Source organism: Cetorhinus maximus, chromosome 7 (assembly GCF_964194155.1).
Source record: "Cetorhinus maximus chromosome 7, sCetMax3.hap1.1, whole genome shotgun sequence".
Classification (NCBI taxonomy): domain Eukaryota; kingdom Metazoa; phylum Chordata; class Chondrichthyes; order Lamniformes; family Cetorhinidae; genus Cetorhinus; species Cetorhinus maximus.
This window is the reverse complement of record NC_135885.1, coordinates 5,492,214-5,507,488: the sequence shown is the minus strand read 5'-3', so window position 1 is coordinate 5,507,488 and position 15,275 is coordinate 5,492,214. Positions and strand designations below refer to the sequence as shown.

General features: G+C 44.1%; 2 protein-coding genes across 6 annotated transcripts in view; both read right to left on the bottom strand.

The window, feature by feature from the left end:
• The window catches only part of LOC144682565 (BTB/POZ domain-containing protein KCTD14-like), a 1,380,231-nt gene that overhangs the window by 857,838 nt on the left and 507,118 nt on the right, over positions 1–15,275 (bottom strand). The gene's annotated exons all lie outside the window — the stretch shown is intronic.
• ints4 (integrator complex subunit 4) overlaps positions 1–15,275 on the bottom strand; it is a 445,537-nt gene that overhangs the window by 428,822 nt on the left and 1,440 nt on the right. For 2 of the 3 annotated variants that reach the window (XM_078544963.1, XM_078544961.1), the window contains exons 2-3: positions 7,935–8,132; positions 3,466–3,583 (exon numbers count right to left, since the gene is read on the bottom strand). In XM_078544963.1, coding sequence (XP_078401089.1) covers positions 3,466–3,583; positions 7,935–8,132 — 316 coding nt within the window. Of the gene's footprint in view, positions 1–3,465; positions 3,584–7,934; positions 8,133–12,078; positions 12,267–15,275 lie in introns of those variants that run through there. The other variant, XM_078544964.1, reaches the window with a different exon arrangement.

The window sequence follows — 15,275 nt, the reverse complement described above, 5'->3', positions numbered from 1 at the left end:
TATTGCTCAGTCCGAGATGTCCTTTGAAAAAAAAAAGTGGTGGTAAGCCACCTTCTTGAACTGCTGTAGTCCATACAGCAAAGGTACGTCCACAAACTTTTTCACGCAGCGAGTGGTTAGGATTTGGAATGCGCTGCCTGAGAGCATGCTGGAGGCAGGTTCAATCGAGGCATTCAAAAGGGAGTTAGACTGTTAACTGAAAAGGATGAACATACAGGGTTATAGGGAGGTGGTGGAAAATGGCAATAAGTGGATCACTCATTCAGAGAGCTGCTGCAGACTGGATGAGCTAAATTGCCACCTTCTGCACTGTAATAATTCCGTGATTCTGTTAAGTGGGAGTTCCAGGATTTTTGGCACAGCAACCATGAAGGAACGTCCGATATATGTGCCAAATCAAATGCAAACGATGGCCCTATTCTGCATCAGTAACACCCCACATAACAGCAGTGAGGTGAATGATTTGTATATTTTTGGCGGTGATGTTTAAATAGGGTGTAATACTGCGGACACTGAGCAAACACCCTGTTCTATGGTTCCATGGGTTCTTTGATCCTGAACAGCCTTAGGTTAACATCTTAACCAAAGGGTTGACAATACAACGTACCCTCAGTACTGCAGTGAATTACCAAGTCCCAATGGGTTTAAGTTTGCTCCCATCCAATGGTCTGTGTTTATCATGTAAAAATAATTGTAAAATTAACTTCTCTTTGCGGTTATAGCACTATTTTCCTTTGAGAAGGTTGAAAGGCAATTTCATTGAGGTATACAAAATCATGTGGGGTCTAGAAAAAGAGTAGATAGGGAGAAACTGTTCCCATTGGTGGGAGCACCAAGAACCAGAAGGCAGAGTTTTGGGATAATTGGCGAAAGAAGCAATGGCGACATGAGGAAAAACTTTTTCACCCAGCAAGTGGTTAGGATTTGGAATGTACTGCCCGAGAGTGTGGTAGAGGCAGGTTCAATGGAGGCATTCATGAAGGAATTGGATTATTATTGGAAGGGGAGAAATGTGCAGGCCAACAGGGAAAAGTCAGGGGAAGAGGCACCAGGGGAATTGCTCCTTTGGAGAGCCAGCACAGACATAATGGACCAAGTGGCTTCCTTCTGTGCTGTAACCATTCAAATCATTTATCTGTCTCATAAAGGCATGTACGATTCCTTGGGCTAAAGAGGATGATGCGTGGGTACAAGAATATTGTTATCGTTAGCCTCAGCTGCAAGGGAAGACTTCCAGGAAGTGAAAGCAAAGACCCTACCCTGTACAAGTAACATCCCACACAGCAGTGAGATAGATAAACATCACTATCAAAAAAAAAAATGAAGAAGGGAGTATTGGTGTGGGCACTGGCAATGTGCTCTAGGAATGTTCTCAAAGCATCACTGAAAAGGTCAAACATCCCACCAACTCATGGAAGTCTACGGCTTGTGACCAACCAAAATGGAGAAGGCTCATTCGGGAACGCACCGAACACATCGAGCACACTTTATCGGTAACATGCAGAGGCGAAGTTGAGGCATCGGGGAGAGTGAAAACCTCCCAACAACTCATCTACCCAACCCTTCAAGCACCATCTTTCCCACTTTTTAAAAAAAATTTATTCATGGGATGTGGGAGTTGCTGGCTAGGCCAGCATTTATTGTCCATCGCTCATTGCCCTCGAGAAGGCGGTGGTGAGCTGCCTTCTTGAACCGCTGCAGTCCATGTGGTGTAGGTACACCACATGGGAGGGAGTTCCAGGATTTTGACCCAGCGACAGTGAAGGAACAGTGATATATTTCCAAGTCAGGATGATGAGTGGCTTGGAGGGAACTTCCAAATGGCAGTGCTCCCATGCGCCTGCTACCCCTGTCCTTCTAGATGGTCATGGTCGTGGGTTTGGAAGTTGTTGTCTAAGGAGGCTTGGTGAATTCCTACAGTGCATCTTGTAGTATGGCAGCGTCTGCAGGTCGTGCATTATTAGCCATCTCAGAACCCATCGAACCGGAATGGAAGCAGGTCATCCTTGAACCAGAGGGACTGCTCAAGAAGAAGGATCCTTAATGGTAGCTCAGTCAGTAGCACTCTTGCCTCGGGTTTGAAGGCTGAGAGTCCCACTCCAGAGTCTCGATCACAAAAATGTAGGTTGATACTGCCAGGGCAGTACTGAGGGAGTGCTGTCTTTTGGATGAGATGTTAAACCGAAGCCTCATCTGTCCTCTCATGTGGAGATCAAAGATTCCACGACATTACAGTAGGGTAAGGGAGCTGCACTTAGTGTCCAGGCCTATATGTAATCCCTCAACTAACATGTTAGTTGTTTTTTTTTTGACAATTTGCTAGCTTCATGATATCAACCAACTTCTCTCATTTCCAGGCCATCTATACAGAAATCAGACTCTCAAATTGCCACGGTGTAATCTGAACTTCTGTTCTGTGTTACTACTTCAGTACAAGTCAGGAGTGTGATGGAATACTCTCCACTTGCCTGGAATGGATAGGTTGTCTCATGAGGAAAGGCTGGACAGGTTAGGCCTGTATCCACTGGAATTTAGAAGAGTATGAGGTGAATTAATTGAAACATATAAGACCCTGAGGGGTCTTGACAGGGTGGATGTGGAGAGGATGGTTCTTCTTGTAGGGCAATCTCAAACTAGGGGTCACTCATTTAAGACAGATAAGAAGAATTTCTCTCTCTCAGAGGGTTGAGTGTCTTTGGGACACTTCCTCAAAAGGTAGTGGAAGCAGAGTCTTTGAACATTTTTAAGGCAGAGCTGGACAGGTTCTTGATTAACAAGGGGGTGAAAGGTTATCAGGGGTAGGTGGGAATGTGGGGTTGAGGCTACAATCAGATCAGCCATGATCTTATTGAATGGCGGAGCAGGCTCGAGGGGTCGAGCGGCCTCCTCCTGCTCCTAATTTGCATGCTCGAGTGCAGCTCCAACACTCGAGAAGCTCAATACCATCCAGGGCAATGCAGCCTGCTTGATTGGTACCCCATTCACCACCTTAAACATTCACTCCCTCCACCACTGACACACAGTAGCAGCAGTGTGCACCATCTACATTTAGATACACTGCAGGAACTCAGTGACAGCACCTTCAAAACCTGCGATCTCTACCATCTAGAGGGACAAGGGCAGCAGGAACACCACCACCTGCGAGGTCCCCCTCCAAGCCACTCGCCATCCTGGCTTGGAAACATATCACCATTCCTTCACTGTCGCTGGGTCAAAATCCTGGAACACCCTCCCTAACAGCACCGTGGGTGTAGCTACACCACATGGACTGCAGTGGTTCAAGAAGGTGGCTCAAAGCTTCTCAAGGGCAATTAGGGATGGGCAACAAATGCTGGCCTGGCCAATGATGCCCACATCCCATGAAAGAATAAAAAAAGTAACATAACTAAGCTACCAAAGAGAAATATCTGGCCGTGTACTTGGAACCGTAGCAGTTTCTGCTAACGCGCTGTTTTCAAGGCTTACTTTCATTGTTAAGGGCGATGATGACATCATCTATGATGCAGTCAGCTGCAAAGCCTGAAGTTTTTGACAACAACCCAATCAAAGAGGCAATCTTCAATCTGACCGAGCTCTCGTTCTCCTGTAATAGAATTGCAGATGTCAGCAAAGGCCCCTGGGTGCTTCACAGGAGAATTATCAAACGAAAACTGACACCGAAACAACAAAAGGAGATCACAGCCGAGCTTTTACATCAACTTCACTTTCCCCACTCTTTCCCCATATCCTTTAGTGCCTAAAAAATCAATCAACCTCCGACTTGAAATGACTGAGCGTCCACAGCTCTTTATTGTAAAGGTGGGGGGGGCGGAGTATGAAAATAGGAAAGTCTTGCTACAACCAGGGATCTTGCTACGATATGAGATGCGCTAGATTTCAGAACTGGAGGAGTTTAGAGGTCATGGAGGGTTTTGGAGCTGGAAGAAATTACAGAGGCAGAAGAGGGCGTTGTCAGGGAGGGCGGAGAGCGGACCTGCGTGAGGAGAGTAGCGGCGGCGGGAGATAAAAACCAGCGGCAGAGAGGGAGGCCCAGCACACGGACAGCAGACCTGCGTGAAATAAAAACCAGCAGCCGGGAGCTCCTTCAACCTGTTTCAAAATGTCAGAGCCGAAGCGTGACATCAAAGTCAAACAGGTAGGTAACTCTTCCGTCTCTCTTTTGATTGGCCAAGCGGTTTAAATCAAGAGACGTTATTACAGCTGAAGAGTACAGTTAATAAACTCACTTTTAAAATATTTAACACCCAAATTAATTAATTAATTAGAATAGAGATGGCTGGGCAGGCGATGTGTTGCAGCTGTAGCATGTGGGAGCTGGTGGACGCCAGTGTGATCCACGCTGACCACATCTGCAGCAAGTGTTGGCTGCTCCAGGAACTTCAGCTCAGAGTTGATGAGCTGGAGTCTGAGCTGCAGACATTGCTACACATCAGGGAGGGGAAATGTTACCTGGACACTGTTTCAGGAGACAGTCACATCCCTTAGATTAATTACATCAAATTTGGACCATGGTCAGGGACAGGAGGGTGTGACTACAAGTGAGGGAGGTATGGGGATCCAGAATTTAGCTTTGGAGGAGCCTCAGCCAGTGCCCTTGTCCAATAGGTATGAGGTTCTTGCTCCTGGTGTGGATGAGGGCACTGACCGTGGTACAGAGCGACATTCAAATGTGGGGAGAAAAGAGCAATGTAGTAGTAATAGGGGATAGCATAGTTAGGAGGATATATACTGTTCCCTGCAGCAAAGACAGAGTCCCGCCTACCTGGTGCCAAGGTTAAGGACATCTCTTCTGGGCTGGAGAGGAATGTGGAGTGGGAGGAGAAAGACCCAGTTGTCGTGGTCCACGTAGGCACCAATGACATAGGTAGGACTAGGAAAGAGGTTCTGCTGAGGGACTATGAACAGCTTGGGGCTAAATTAAAAAGCAAAACCACAAAGGTAATAGTCCCCAGATTACTACCTGAGCCACGTGCAAATTGGCTCAGGGTAAATAAGATTAGAGAGGTAAATGCGTGGCTAAAAGATTGGTGTAGGAGAAATGGGTTCCGGTTCATGGGGCACTGGCACCAGTACTGGGGAAGGTGAGAGCTGCTCTGTTGGGATGGGCATCATTTGAACCATGCTGGGACCAGTATCCTGGCGAATCGTATAACCAGGGCTGTAAATAGGACTTCAAACTAATTAAATTAAAAGCAAAATACAGCGGATGCTGGGAATCTAGAACAAAAACAAAAATACCTGAAATTCACTTGAAAGCAGCATTTCACTTGCATTTCCCCTAACTTAGTCTACTGCATTCGTTGCTCCCAATGCGGTCTCCTCTACATTGGAGAGACCAAACGCAAACTGGGCGACCGCTTTGCAGAACACCTGCGGTCTGTCCACAAGAAAGACCCAAACCTCCCTGTCGCTTGCCATTTTAACACTCCACCCTGTTCTCTTGCCCACATGTCTCTCCTTGGCTTGCTGCATTGTTCCAGTGAAGCCCAACGCAAACTGGAGGAACAGCACCTCATCTTCCGACTAGGCACTTTACAGCCTTCTGGGCTGAATATTGAATTCAACAACTTTAGATCTTAAACTCCCCCTCCCCCCATCCCCACCCCGTTTCTCCCCCCTCCCTATTTTTTCAATAATTTATATAGATTCTTCTTTTCCCACCTATTTCCATTATTTTTAAATCTAAAACTAAAACTTTGTTAGTCTTTCCACCTCACCCCCACTAGAGCTGTACCTTGAGTGTCCTGCCTTCCATTCTTAATTAGCACTTTTCTTAGATAATATCACCACCTTCAACACCTCTTTGATCCTTTTGTCTGTGACATCTTTTGATTATCTGCTCCTATCACTGCTTGCTTATCTCCACAATCATCCCACCCTCAACTTCTCTCTCCCCCCACCCCCCCACCTTAGACCAGCTTATATTTCACTTTTCTCCTAACTATACTCAGTTCTGCCGAAGGGTCATGAAGACTCGAAACGTTAACTGATTTCTTCTCCACCGATGCTGCCAGACCTGCTGAGTTTTTCCAGGTAATTCTGTTTTTATTTTGAATTCGTAAGGTTAAAATGCTTTGCCTGGTGTTTGGTTAAGTCTATGGGTTGCTCTTGCCTTAATGGAGATTAGCTTGGGAATTGTTAAAAGTTATGATAATAGTAATTTGGAGCCATGTGTATATATTTTTTTAAACCTATATAAATTAGCAAAATGTTTCAATTAGTTTAATGTAAAACCTCAATAACTGATGGTCTGATTCCTGAATTTAGAGTCACATCTCAGACATAACACTTAAAATTATAGGTTATGAGAGTTGTTTAAAGTTTTCCTCTGGGAATTTTAAATAACTCCGCTTTACCAACTGCATCAGTCATAAAGAAGGGAGGGAGACAAAAAACAGGAAACTATAGGTCAGTCAGCCTAGTATCTGTCGTTGGGAAAATGCTAGAGTCCATTATTAAGGAAGAAATAGCAGGGCATTTAGAAAAGCTTAACGCAATCAGAGTCAACATGGTTTTGTGAAAGGGAAATCATGTTTGACAAACTTGCTAGAGCTCTTTGAGGATATAACAAGCAGAGTTGATAAAGGGGAACCTGTAGATATAGTGTATTTGGATTTTCAGAAGACATTCCATAAGATGCCACATAAAAGGTTATTGCACAAGATAGGAGATCACGGTATTGGGGGTAATGTATGAGCATGGATTGAGGATTGGTTAACACACAGAAGACAAAGTCAGGATTAATGGGTCTTTTTCAGGTTGGAAAGACGTATCTAGTGGAGTGCCACAAGGATTAGTCCCAGGATTTCAATTATTTACTATCTATATTAATGACTTGGAGGAGGGGGCAGAGTGTAATGTATCCAAATTTGGTGACAATACAAAAATAAGTGGGAGGGCATGTCATCATAAGGACATAAGGAATCTGCAAGGGATATAGATAGGTTGAGTGAGTGGGCAAAAACTTGGCAGATGGAGTTTAATGTAGAAAAGTGTGAGGTCATACACTTTGGTAGGAAGAATCAAAAGGCAGACTATTATTTAAATGGAGAGAGACTCCAAAAAAGTGCAGCACAGAGGGACCTGGGTGTTCTTGTACATGAAACACAAAAAGTTAGCATGCAGGTGCAGCAAGTAATTAAGAAGGCAAATGGAATTTTGGCCTGTATTACTAGCGAGTTGGAGTTTAGAATTAGGGAAGTCTTGTTACAACCGTACAGGGTGTTGGTGAGGCCGCACCTGGGGTACTGTGTACAATTCTGGTCACCATATTTAAGAAAGGATATACTGGCATTGGAGGCGGATTCCTGGGATGAAGGAGTTGACTTATCACGAACGGCTAAACAGGTTAGGCCTTTATTCATTAGAGTTTAGAAGAATGAAGGGTGATTTTATTGAAACGCACAAGATTCTGAGGGGGCTTGACAGGGTAGATGTTGAGAAGATGTTTCCACTAGTGGGGCAATCTCGAACTAGGGGACACACATTTAAAATTGAGATGTGAAGGATTTTCTTCTCTCAGAGGGTAGTGAATGTCTGGAATTCTCTACCCCAGACAGTTGTGGAGGTGAGATCACTGAAAGTATTTAAAAGGGGATGTAGACAGATTTTCAAAATATCAGGGAGTTGAGGGCTATGAGGAGCTGGCACAAAAGAGGAGTTGAGGCTTGAGGCATATCAGCCATGATCTTATTGAATGGCGGGGCAGGCTTGAGGGGCCGAATGGCCTACTCCTGCTCCTATTTCTTATGCTCTTATGAATGCAAGACTGAGAATTTTAAAATGGAGGCGTTGCCGGACCAGGAACCAATGTAGGTCAGCGAGCACAGTGGGTGATGGGAGAATGGGACTTGGTGTGAAAAAACAATGAATTACCAGGTTACAGAAGGCTGCCAATCATAAATACAAGTGGCAGAAAGTGTTGGCGACCATACCTTATAATAATGATCTAGGAGGATGCGAACAACTCCCTCCACACTCTCTGCCTCCACAGGCTTCTTTGCAAACTGCAGCAGATACTGCAGGGCTTCGGTGGGGTTTGTGGATTTGCACAGGTCGACATGGAGGGCAGCCGATTTGCTGGGTTTCGTCAGTCGGAGTTTCTTGGCCGGAATCTCTTCGTGAGGCTGGAGCTACATTTGCAGAGAGTAAAAAAATAATGAAGAAAATCAATTTAACAAATTTTACAATGGCTTAGCATTAAAGGAGTCCAACCAGTCCAGCTTCTCCAGTTTTACTGAATCATAGAATGATACAGCAGACAAGGTGGCCATTCGGTCCATCCTGCCTGTGCCAGCTCTTTGGAGATCTATCTAATTAGTCCCACTCTCTGCTCTTTCTAGGCAGCACATTCCAGGTCACAATTCATTGCATTAAAAATATTTTCCTTATCTCACCTCAAATTCCTTTGCACATCATATTAAACAGCAGCGAACACAATAGCTATCGCTAATTTGAAAATGTATTTGAATGATTGTTAAGCCATTATGTAGAAAAGATGTTTCCATCTATGAAGGAGTGTAAAACTAGGGTGATATAAATATAAGATAACCACTAATACATCCAGTCGGGAATTCAAGGGAAAATTCTCTACCTAGAGAGTGGTGAGAGTGTGGAACTCGCTACCTCAGGGAGTGGTTGGAGGTGAATAGTATACATAAAGGGGAAGCTGGATAAACATGAAGGAGAAAGGAATAGAAGGATATTTGAAGAAGGGGTGGGAGGAGGCTCGTAAACACTGGCGTAGACCAATTGAGATTAATGGCCTGTTTTGGTGCTGTACATATGGACATATCAACATATGAAACAGGAATACAAGTAGGCCATTTGGCCCCTCGAGCCTGCTCTGCCATTCAATAAGAACATGGCTGATTTGTTTGCGTTTCGAATTCCACATTCCCATCTACCCACCGATAATATTTGATTCCCTACCTCTGCCTTAAAAATATTCAAGGACCCCACTTCCCACGGAGGCAGAGTTCTAAAGTCGCACAATCCTCAGAAAATATTTCTCCTCACCTCTGTCCTGAAAGGGCAATCCCTAATTTTAAAACAGTGCCCCTGAGTTCTGGACTCACCCACAAGAGGAAATATCCTTTCCACATCCACCTTCTCAATGCCGTTCAGGATCTTGTACCCTTCAATCACATCACCCCTCACTCTTCTAAACTCCAGTGGAAACAAGCCCAGTCTGTATAACCTTTCCTCATAAGACAACCCACTCATTCCAGGTATCAATCTAGTAAACCTCCTCTGAACCGCCTCCAATGCATTTCCATCCTTCCCTAAATAAGGAGACCAAAACTGCACACAGTATTCAAGATGTGGTCTCACCAATGCCCTATATAACTGAAGCATAACATCCTTACTTTTATGTTCAATTCCTCTCATAATAAAGGACAGGATTTCATTAGCCTTAATTACTTGTTGTACCTGCACACTAACTTTTGTTGATTCATGTACTAGAACACCTAGATCCCTCTGCACCTCACAATAATGCAGCCGTTCTCCATTTAAGTAATGCTCTGCTTTTTTATTCTTCCTGCTAAAGTGAACAACATCACATTTCCCACTTTATAATCCATCTGCCAGATCTTTGCCCACTCACTCAACCTATCTATATCCATCTGCAACCTCCTTATGTCCTCTTTGCAACATACTTTCCTTCCTATCTTTGTGTCATCTGCAAATTTAGCCACCATGTCTTCACTCCCCTCATCTAAGTCACTGATGTAAATTATAAAAAGTTGAGGCCCTTGCAGGGCTCCACTTGACAATATCCTGCCAATCAAAAAAAGACCCATTTATGCATACTCTGTTTTATGCCAGCCAATCTCCTATCCATATCAATATGTTACTCCCTACACCATGAGCTTTTATTTTCTGCAATAACCTTTGATGTGGCACCTTATCAAATGCCTTCTGGAAATCCAAGTACAGCACGTCTACAGGTTCCGCTTTATCCACAGCGCATGTTACTTCTTGAACATACTCCAATTAATTGGTTAAAAGTGATTTCCCTTTCACAAAACCATGCTGACTCTTCCCGATTACCTTGAGCTTCTCTAAGTGCCCTCCTTAATGATGATTCTAACACCTTCTCCACGACAGATGTCAAGCTAACTGGGCTACAGTTTTCTGCCTCTCCCTTCTTGAATAGAGGGGTTCGATTTGCTACTTTCCAGTCTGATGGAACTTTTCCAGAATTTAGCAAATTTTGGAAAATTAACACCAACACATCTACTACCTCATTAGCCACATCTTTTAAGACCCTAGAATGGAGTCTATCAGGGCCTGGAGATTTGTCAGCCCGCAGCTCCACCAGCTTGCTCAGTACCTTTCCCCTTGTGATTGTAACTTCATCAAGTTCTCCTCCCTCTTCCACCTCCTGGTTTACATCTATTTCTGGATTGTTTTTTCTATCCTCTGTAATGAAGACAGAAGCAAAATATTTGTTCATCTAGGTCAGCTTTCATGCCCACATGGTTGCCCTTATTTAAGCTTAAAATACTAGTCTTAGACCCACTCTTCTCCCTTTCAAAGTGGATGTAAAATTCAATCATATTGTGGTCGCTGCTACCTAGAGGTGCCATCACTCTGAGGTCATTAATTAATCCTGTTACATTACACAATGCCAAGTCTAATATAACCTGCTCTCTGGTTAGCTTCTTTGAGCAGTACCTGGTGGTACCAACTCAAAAGCATTCTATAAACTCCTAATCCAGACTACTACTGCCAATCTGATTTTTCTATGTTTTTTATTACATAGTTCAAAGTCACCCATGATTATTGCTATCTCTTTATCACAAGCACCCTATATTTTGTCTTGTATACTTTGTCCTACATTGTGGTTACTGCTGGGGGGCCTATAGGCCTCTTCCACCAGTGACTTATTTCCCCTACTATTCCTCGTCTCCACCCAAACCGATTCTACATCCTGATCTGCTGGACCAAGATCATCTCGAACTGTTGCGCAAATGTTATCCTTGATTAACAGCTGGTCCTCTAGAGAGTGACATTGGAGAGTTAATAGTAGATAATAAGGAAATGGCGGATGAAATGAACAAATATTTTGCTTCTGTCTTCATTACAGAGGATAGAAAAAACAATCCAGAAATAGCTGTAAACCAGGAGGTGGAAGGGAGAGGGGAACTTGGTGAAATGACAATCACGAGGAAAGCGGTACTGAGCAAACTGATGGAGCTGTGGGCTGACAAGTCTCCGGGTCCTAATGGACTTCATTCTAGGGTCTTTAAAAGAGGTGGCTAAAGAGGTAGCAGATGCTTTGGTGTTAAATTTCCAAAATTCACTCAGTTCTGGAAAGGTTCCATCAGACTGGAAAGTAGCAAATATAACCCCTCTATTCAAAATGAAGGAGGGAGGCAGTAAACAGGAAACAATAAGCCAGTTAGCTTGACATCTGCTGTGGGGAAGGTGTTAGAATCAATCATTAAGGAGGTTATAGCTCTGCACTTAGACCTTTACCTAGCTTCCTATTCTTCTCGAATATCATACACCCCTCAATTTTCAGGACCCAACACTTGTCACCCTGCAGTCATGTCTCCGTAATGGCTCAGATCATATTTATTTACTTTAATATGCGCTAAAAATTCATTTACTTTGTTATGGATGCTATGCACAGAGATACAGATCCTTTTGTCTTTTTGTTATCTTTGTAACTTCTAGTCTTAACTATTGGTGTATTCTTAGGTTTTATCTCTCTGTTCCTTCCTGCTATCCTACGACTCGCATTTCCCATATTACTATTATGGTCTCCCGCCTTGAATCTACTCCTTCATTTGCCACATCTACCCATGCCTGATCCCTCACCTCCCACTGTTTAGTTCAAAGCCCTCTCTACTTCCCTGGTTATCTGATTTGCAAGAACACACACGCTAGCACGGTTCAGGTGTAGACCGCCCCAATGATATAGCCCCCACGTTCCCTAGTACTGGTGCCAGTGCCCCATGAACCCAGAACCCACCTCCCACACCAGTCTCTGAGCAACGCATTCATCTCTATGATTTTATTTGCCCTATGCCAATTTGCACGTGGCTCAGGTAATAATCCAGAGATTACCTTTGAGGTTCTGCTTCTTAATTTGGTACCTAGCTCCTCATACTGAAGCTTAAAGCTTGATGCCACCCAGGACAAAAGCAGGCTGCTTGGTTGGCACCACATCCACAAACATTCACTCCATCCCTAGTTACCCTTGGGAAGGTGGTGGTGAGCTGCCTTCTTGAACCGCTGCAGTCCATGTGGTGTAGGCACACCCACAGTGCTGTTAGGGAGTTCCAGGATTTTGACCCAGCGACAGTGAAGGAACGGGGATATATCTCCTCTTTGCCTTCACCTATCACTGGCCCCCTCTCGAGCTCTACCTGTCCCACCCCCCCCTCTACCAGCTTATATGTCACCTCATTTCTCTATTTCCTTATTTCTTATGAAGGGTCATACGGACTCGAAACGTCAACTGTATCCCTCTCAGCAGATGCTGTCAGACCTACTGAGTTTTTCCAGGTATTTTTGTTTTTGTTCTAGATTTCCAGCATCCGCAGTATTTTGCTTTTATTCCAGATCCTAACCATGCTTTTGTTTCTTTTACCAATTACTTTAAATCGGTGCCTTCTGGTTCTCGATCCTTCCACCAATGGGAACAGTTTCTCCCTATCTACTCCGTGAAATGAGATTAAAGTATTGAGTGTTTTTAATTATTTATTCTTTCATGTGGGTGTCACCAGCGAGGCCAGCATTGCTCATCCCCCGAAATGTTCCAGGGCAATTAAGAATCACATTGTTATGGTTCACGTTCTGACAATTGACAATCACCATCACGGAAACCAGCTTTCAATTCCAGGTTTAAAAAATATATATATATATTTGAATTTAAATTCCACCAACTGCTGAAGTAGGATTTGAACCCTTGTCCCCAAAGCATTAGCCTGGGCCTCTGGATTACTAGCCTAGTGACATTACAACTATGCCACCATCTCCCTGAGAAAGCATATTTGAACTTTCCTGTAAATGCCAGATGTATTTATGTGGAAAAAATTTAGTCAGGGTTTTTTTTTCCAAATTCATTCATGGAATGTGGGCTTCGCTGGCTGGGCCAGCATTTATTGCCCATCCCTAGTTGCCCTCAAGAAGGTGGTGCTTCTTGAGCCGCTGCAGTCCATGTGGTGTAGGTATACCCACAGTGCTGTTAGGGAGGGAATTCCAGGATTTTGACCCAGCGACAGTGAAGGAATGGCGATATATTTCCAAGTCAGGGTGGTGAGTGACTTGGAGGGGAACTTCCAGGCGGTGGTGTTCCCATGTGTCTGCTGCCCTTGTCCTTCTAGATGGCAGTGGTCGTGGGTTTGGAAGGTGCAGTTGAAGGAACCTTGGTGAATTCCTGCAGTGCATCTCGTAGAAGGTTCACACTGCTGCTACTGTGCATCGGTGGTGGAGGTAATTGTTAGCTTGTGGATAGTCGCTATCCCAATAGAGAAACATCCAGTTGCCTTAATGTTCTTTGTTTCAGGGCTTCTGCAGCAGACGATGGGCAACATTTCAGAACAGTGACACCTGTACGTACTCCTGGTTTTCAAATTCCTCCATAGCCTCACTTCCCTCATGATCACTGTAACCTCCTCCATCCCAACAACCCTTCAAGATCTCTGATCTCCTCTTGCTGCCCAGGTGCAAGACTGGCATTGTGGTTCAGATCTCCTGTTATAGAAATCATCCAATTTTCATTCCTATGATTAATGGTCCATCCACAATGTCAATGTTATACCCAAGCAGCAAGATGCAAATCTCCCCTGACAGACTCTAATGTACAAAAGCTTGTATTTATATAGAGCCTTTATTGTAGTAAAGCTTCCTAGGATGTAACCAAAGAAAAACTGACACCAAGCTGCACAAGCAGATATCAGGATTGGTGATGGAAATGTTGGTCAAAAGGTAGGTTTTAAAAGAGTATCTTAAAGGAGGAGAGGCTTAAAGGCATAGAGAAAGAGATGGAGCTTAAGGAGAGGATTATAGAACTTAAAAAGAAAGACTTGCTGTTATATAGCACTTTGCACACCCACCGGACATCTCCGGGCCTAGGCAGCTGAAGGCATGGCTGCCAATGCTGAAGCGGTTAAGATTGGGACGCGCAGATATTTTTCTTTATTTTATTTCATGGGGTGTCGGTGTCACTGGCGAGGCCAGCATTTGTTGCCCATTCCTAATTGCCCTTGAACTGAGTGCCATGCTAGGCCATTTCAGAGGGCAGTGGACCTAGAGTCACACGTTGGCCAAGCCAGGCAAGAACGGCAGATTTCCTTCCCTAAAGGACATTAGTGAACCAGATGGGTTTTTACAACAATGATAGTTTCACGGCCACCGTTACTGAGAATTCAAATTCCACCAGATGCCGTGGTGGGATTAGAGCCTATGTCCCCAGAGCATTAGCTGGGTCACTAGTCCAACGACATTACCATTGTGCCATCATCTCCCCCTTGATGCCAAAACTGGAGGTGCTCAGAGATCTCAAAAGTTCTAGGGCTGGAGGAGATTCCAGGGATAGGGAGGGACGAGATTATGGAAGGGCCTGAACACGACAGTGAGAATTTTAAAATTGAGTCATTTGGCAGACCAGAGGCCAATGTAGATTGGCAAGCACAGAGGTGATAGGTGAACAGGACTTGGTGTATGTTAGATCATGAGTAACAGAGCTTTAGAAGGGGCTTAGGTTTATGGAGTATCACCTTGAATACAGGAGCCACAATGTTTGCAGCTTCTTCACTTGATCTACAGTACTACAAAGACAGGCTTCTGATCTGCAGCCAGACCAGTTACTTGAGTCAAGTGCCCATTTCATCTGCACTTCAGCAGCAAAGCAGTACATTGTGTTCTACTGGCTGTAACATTCCTGTGATCATCAAGCACAAAATCCTCAGACATACTGTGGGGAGATTTGCTGATGCATCTATAACTGTGACCAGTTCTAAGATGAGTGTTTGATCTTCCAAACTCAGTGGAATTTCGTAAATTAATTAGTTAACAGTTGGGAATGAAAGTACACTCAGTGTTATTGGTGAGGAGCCATGACCTTTAGTACAAAGTCCCTTGGTGCCCTACTTTAAATGTGCTTATTAACCAATAAAAACAAGCGGGTGAGTAAATCTGTTAAAATTTCCAATGATCTGGAAAATCAGAAGAGTTGTTTTGTAACAGGCAGCAATCTATTTTGCCCACTCTCTTCCCACCAAAAAGCTGCTGAGGCTTGGAGTTCCCATAGGATATAT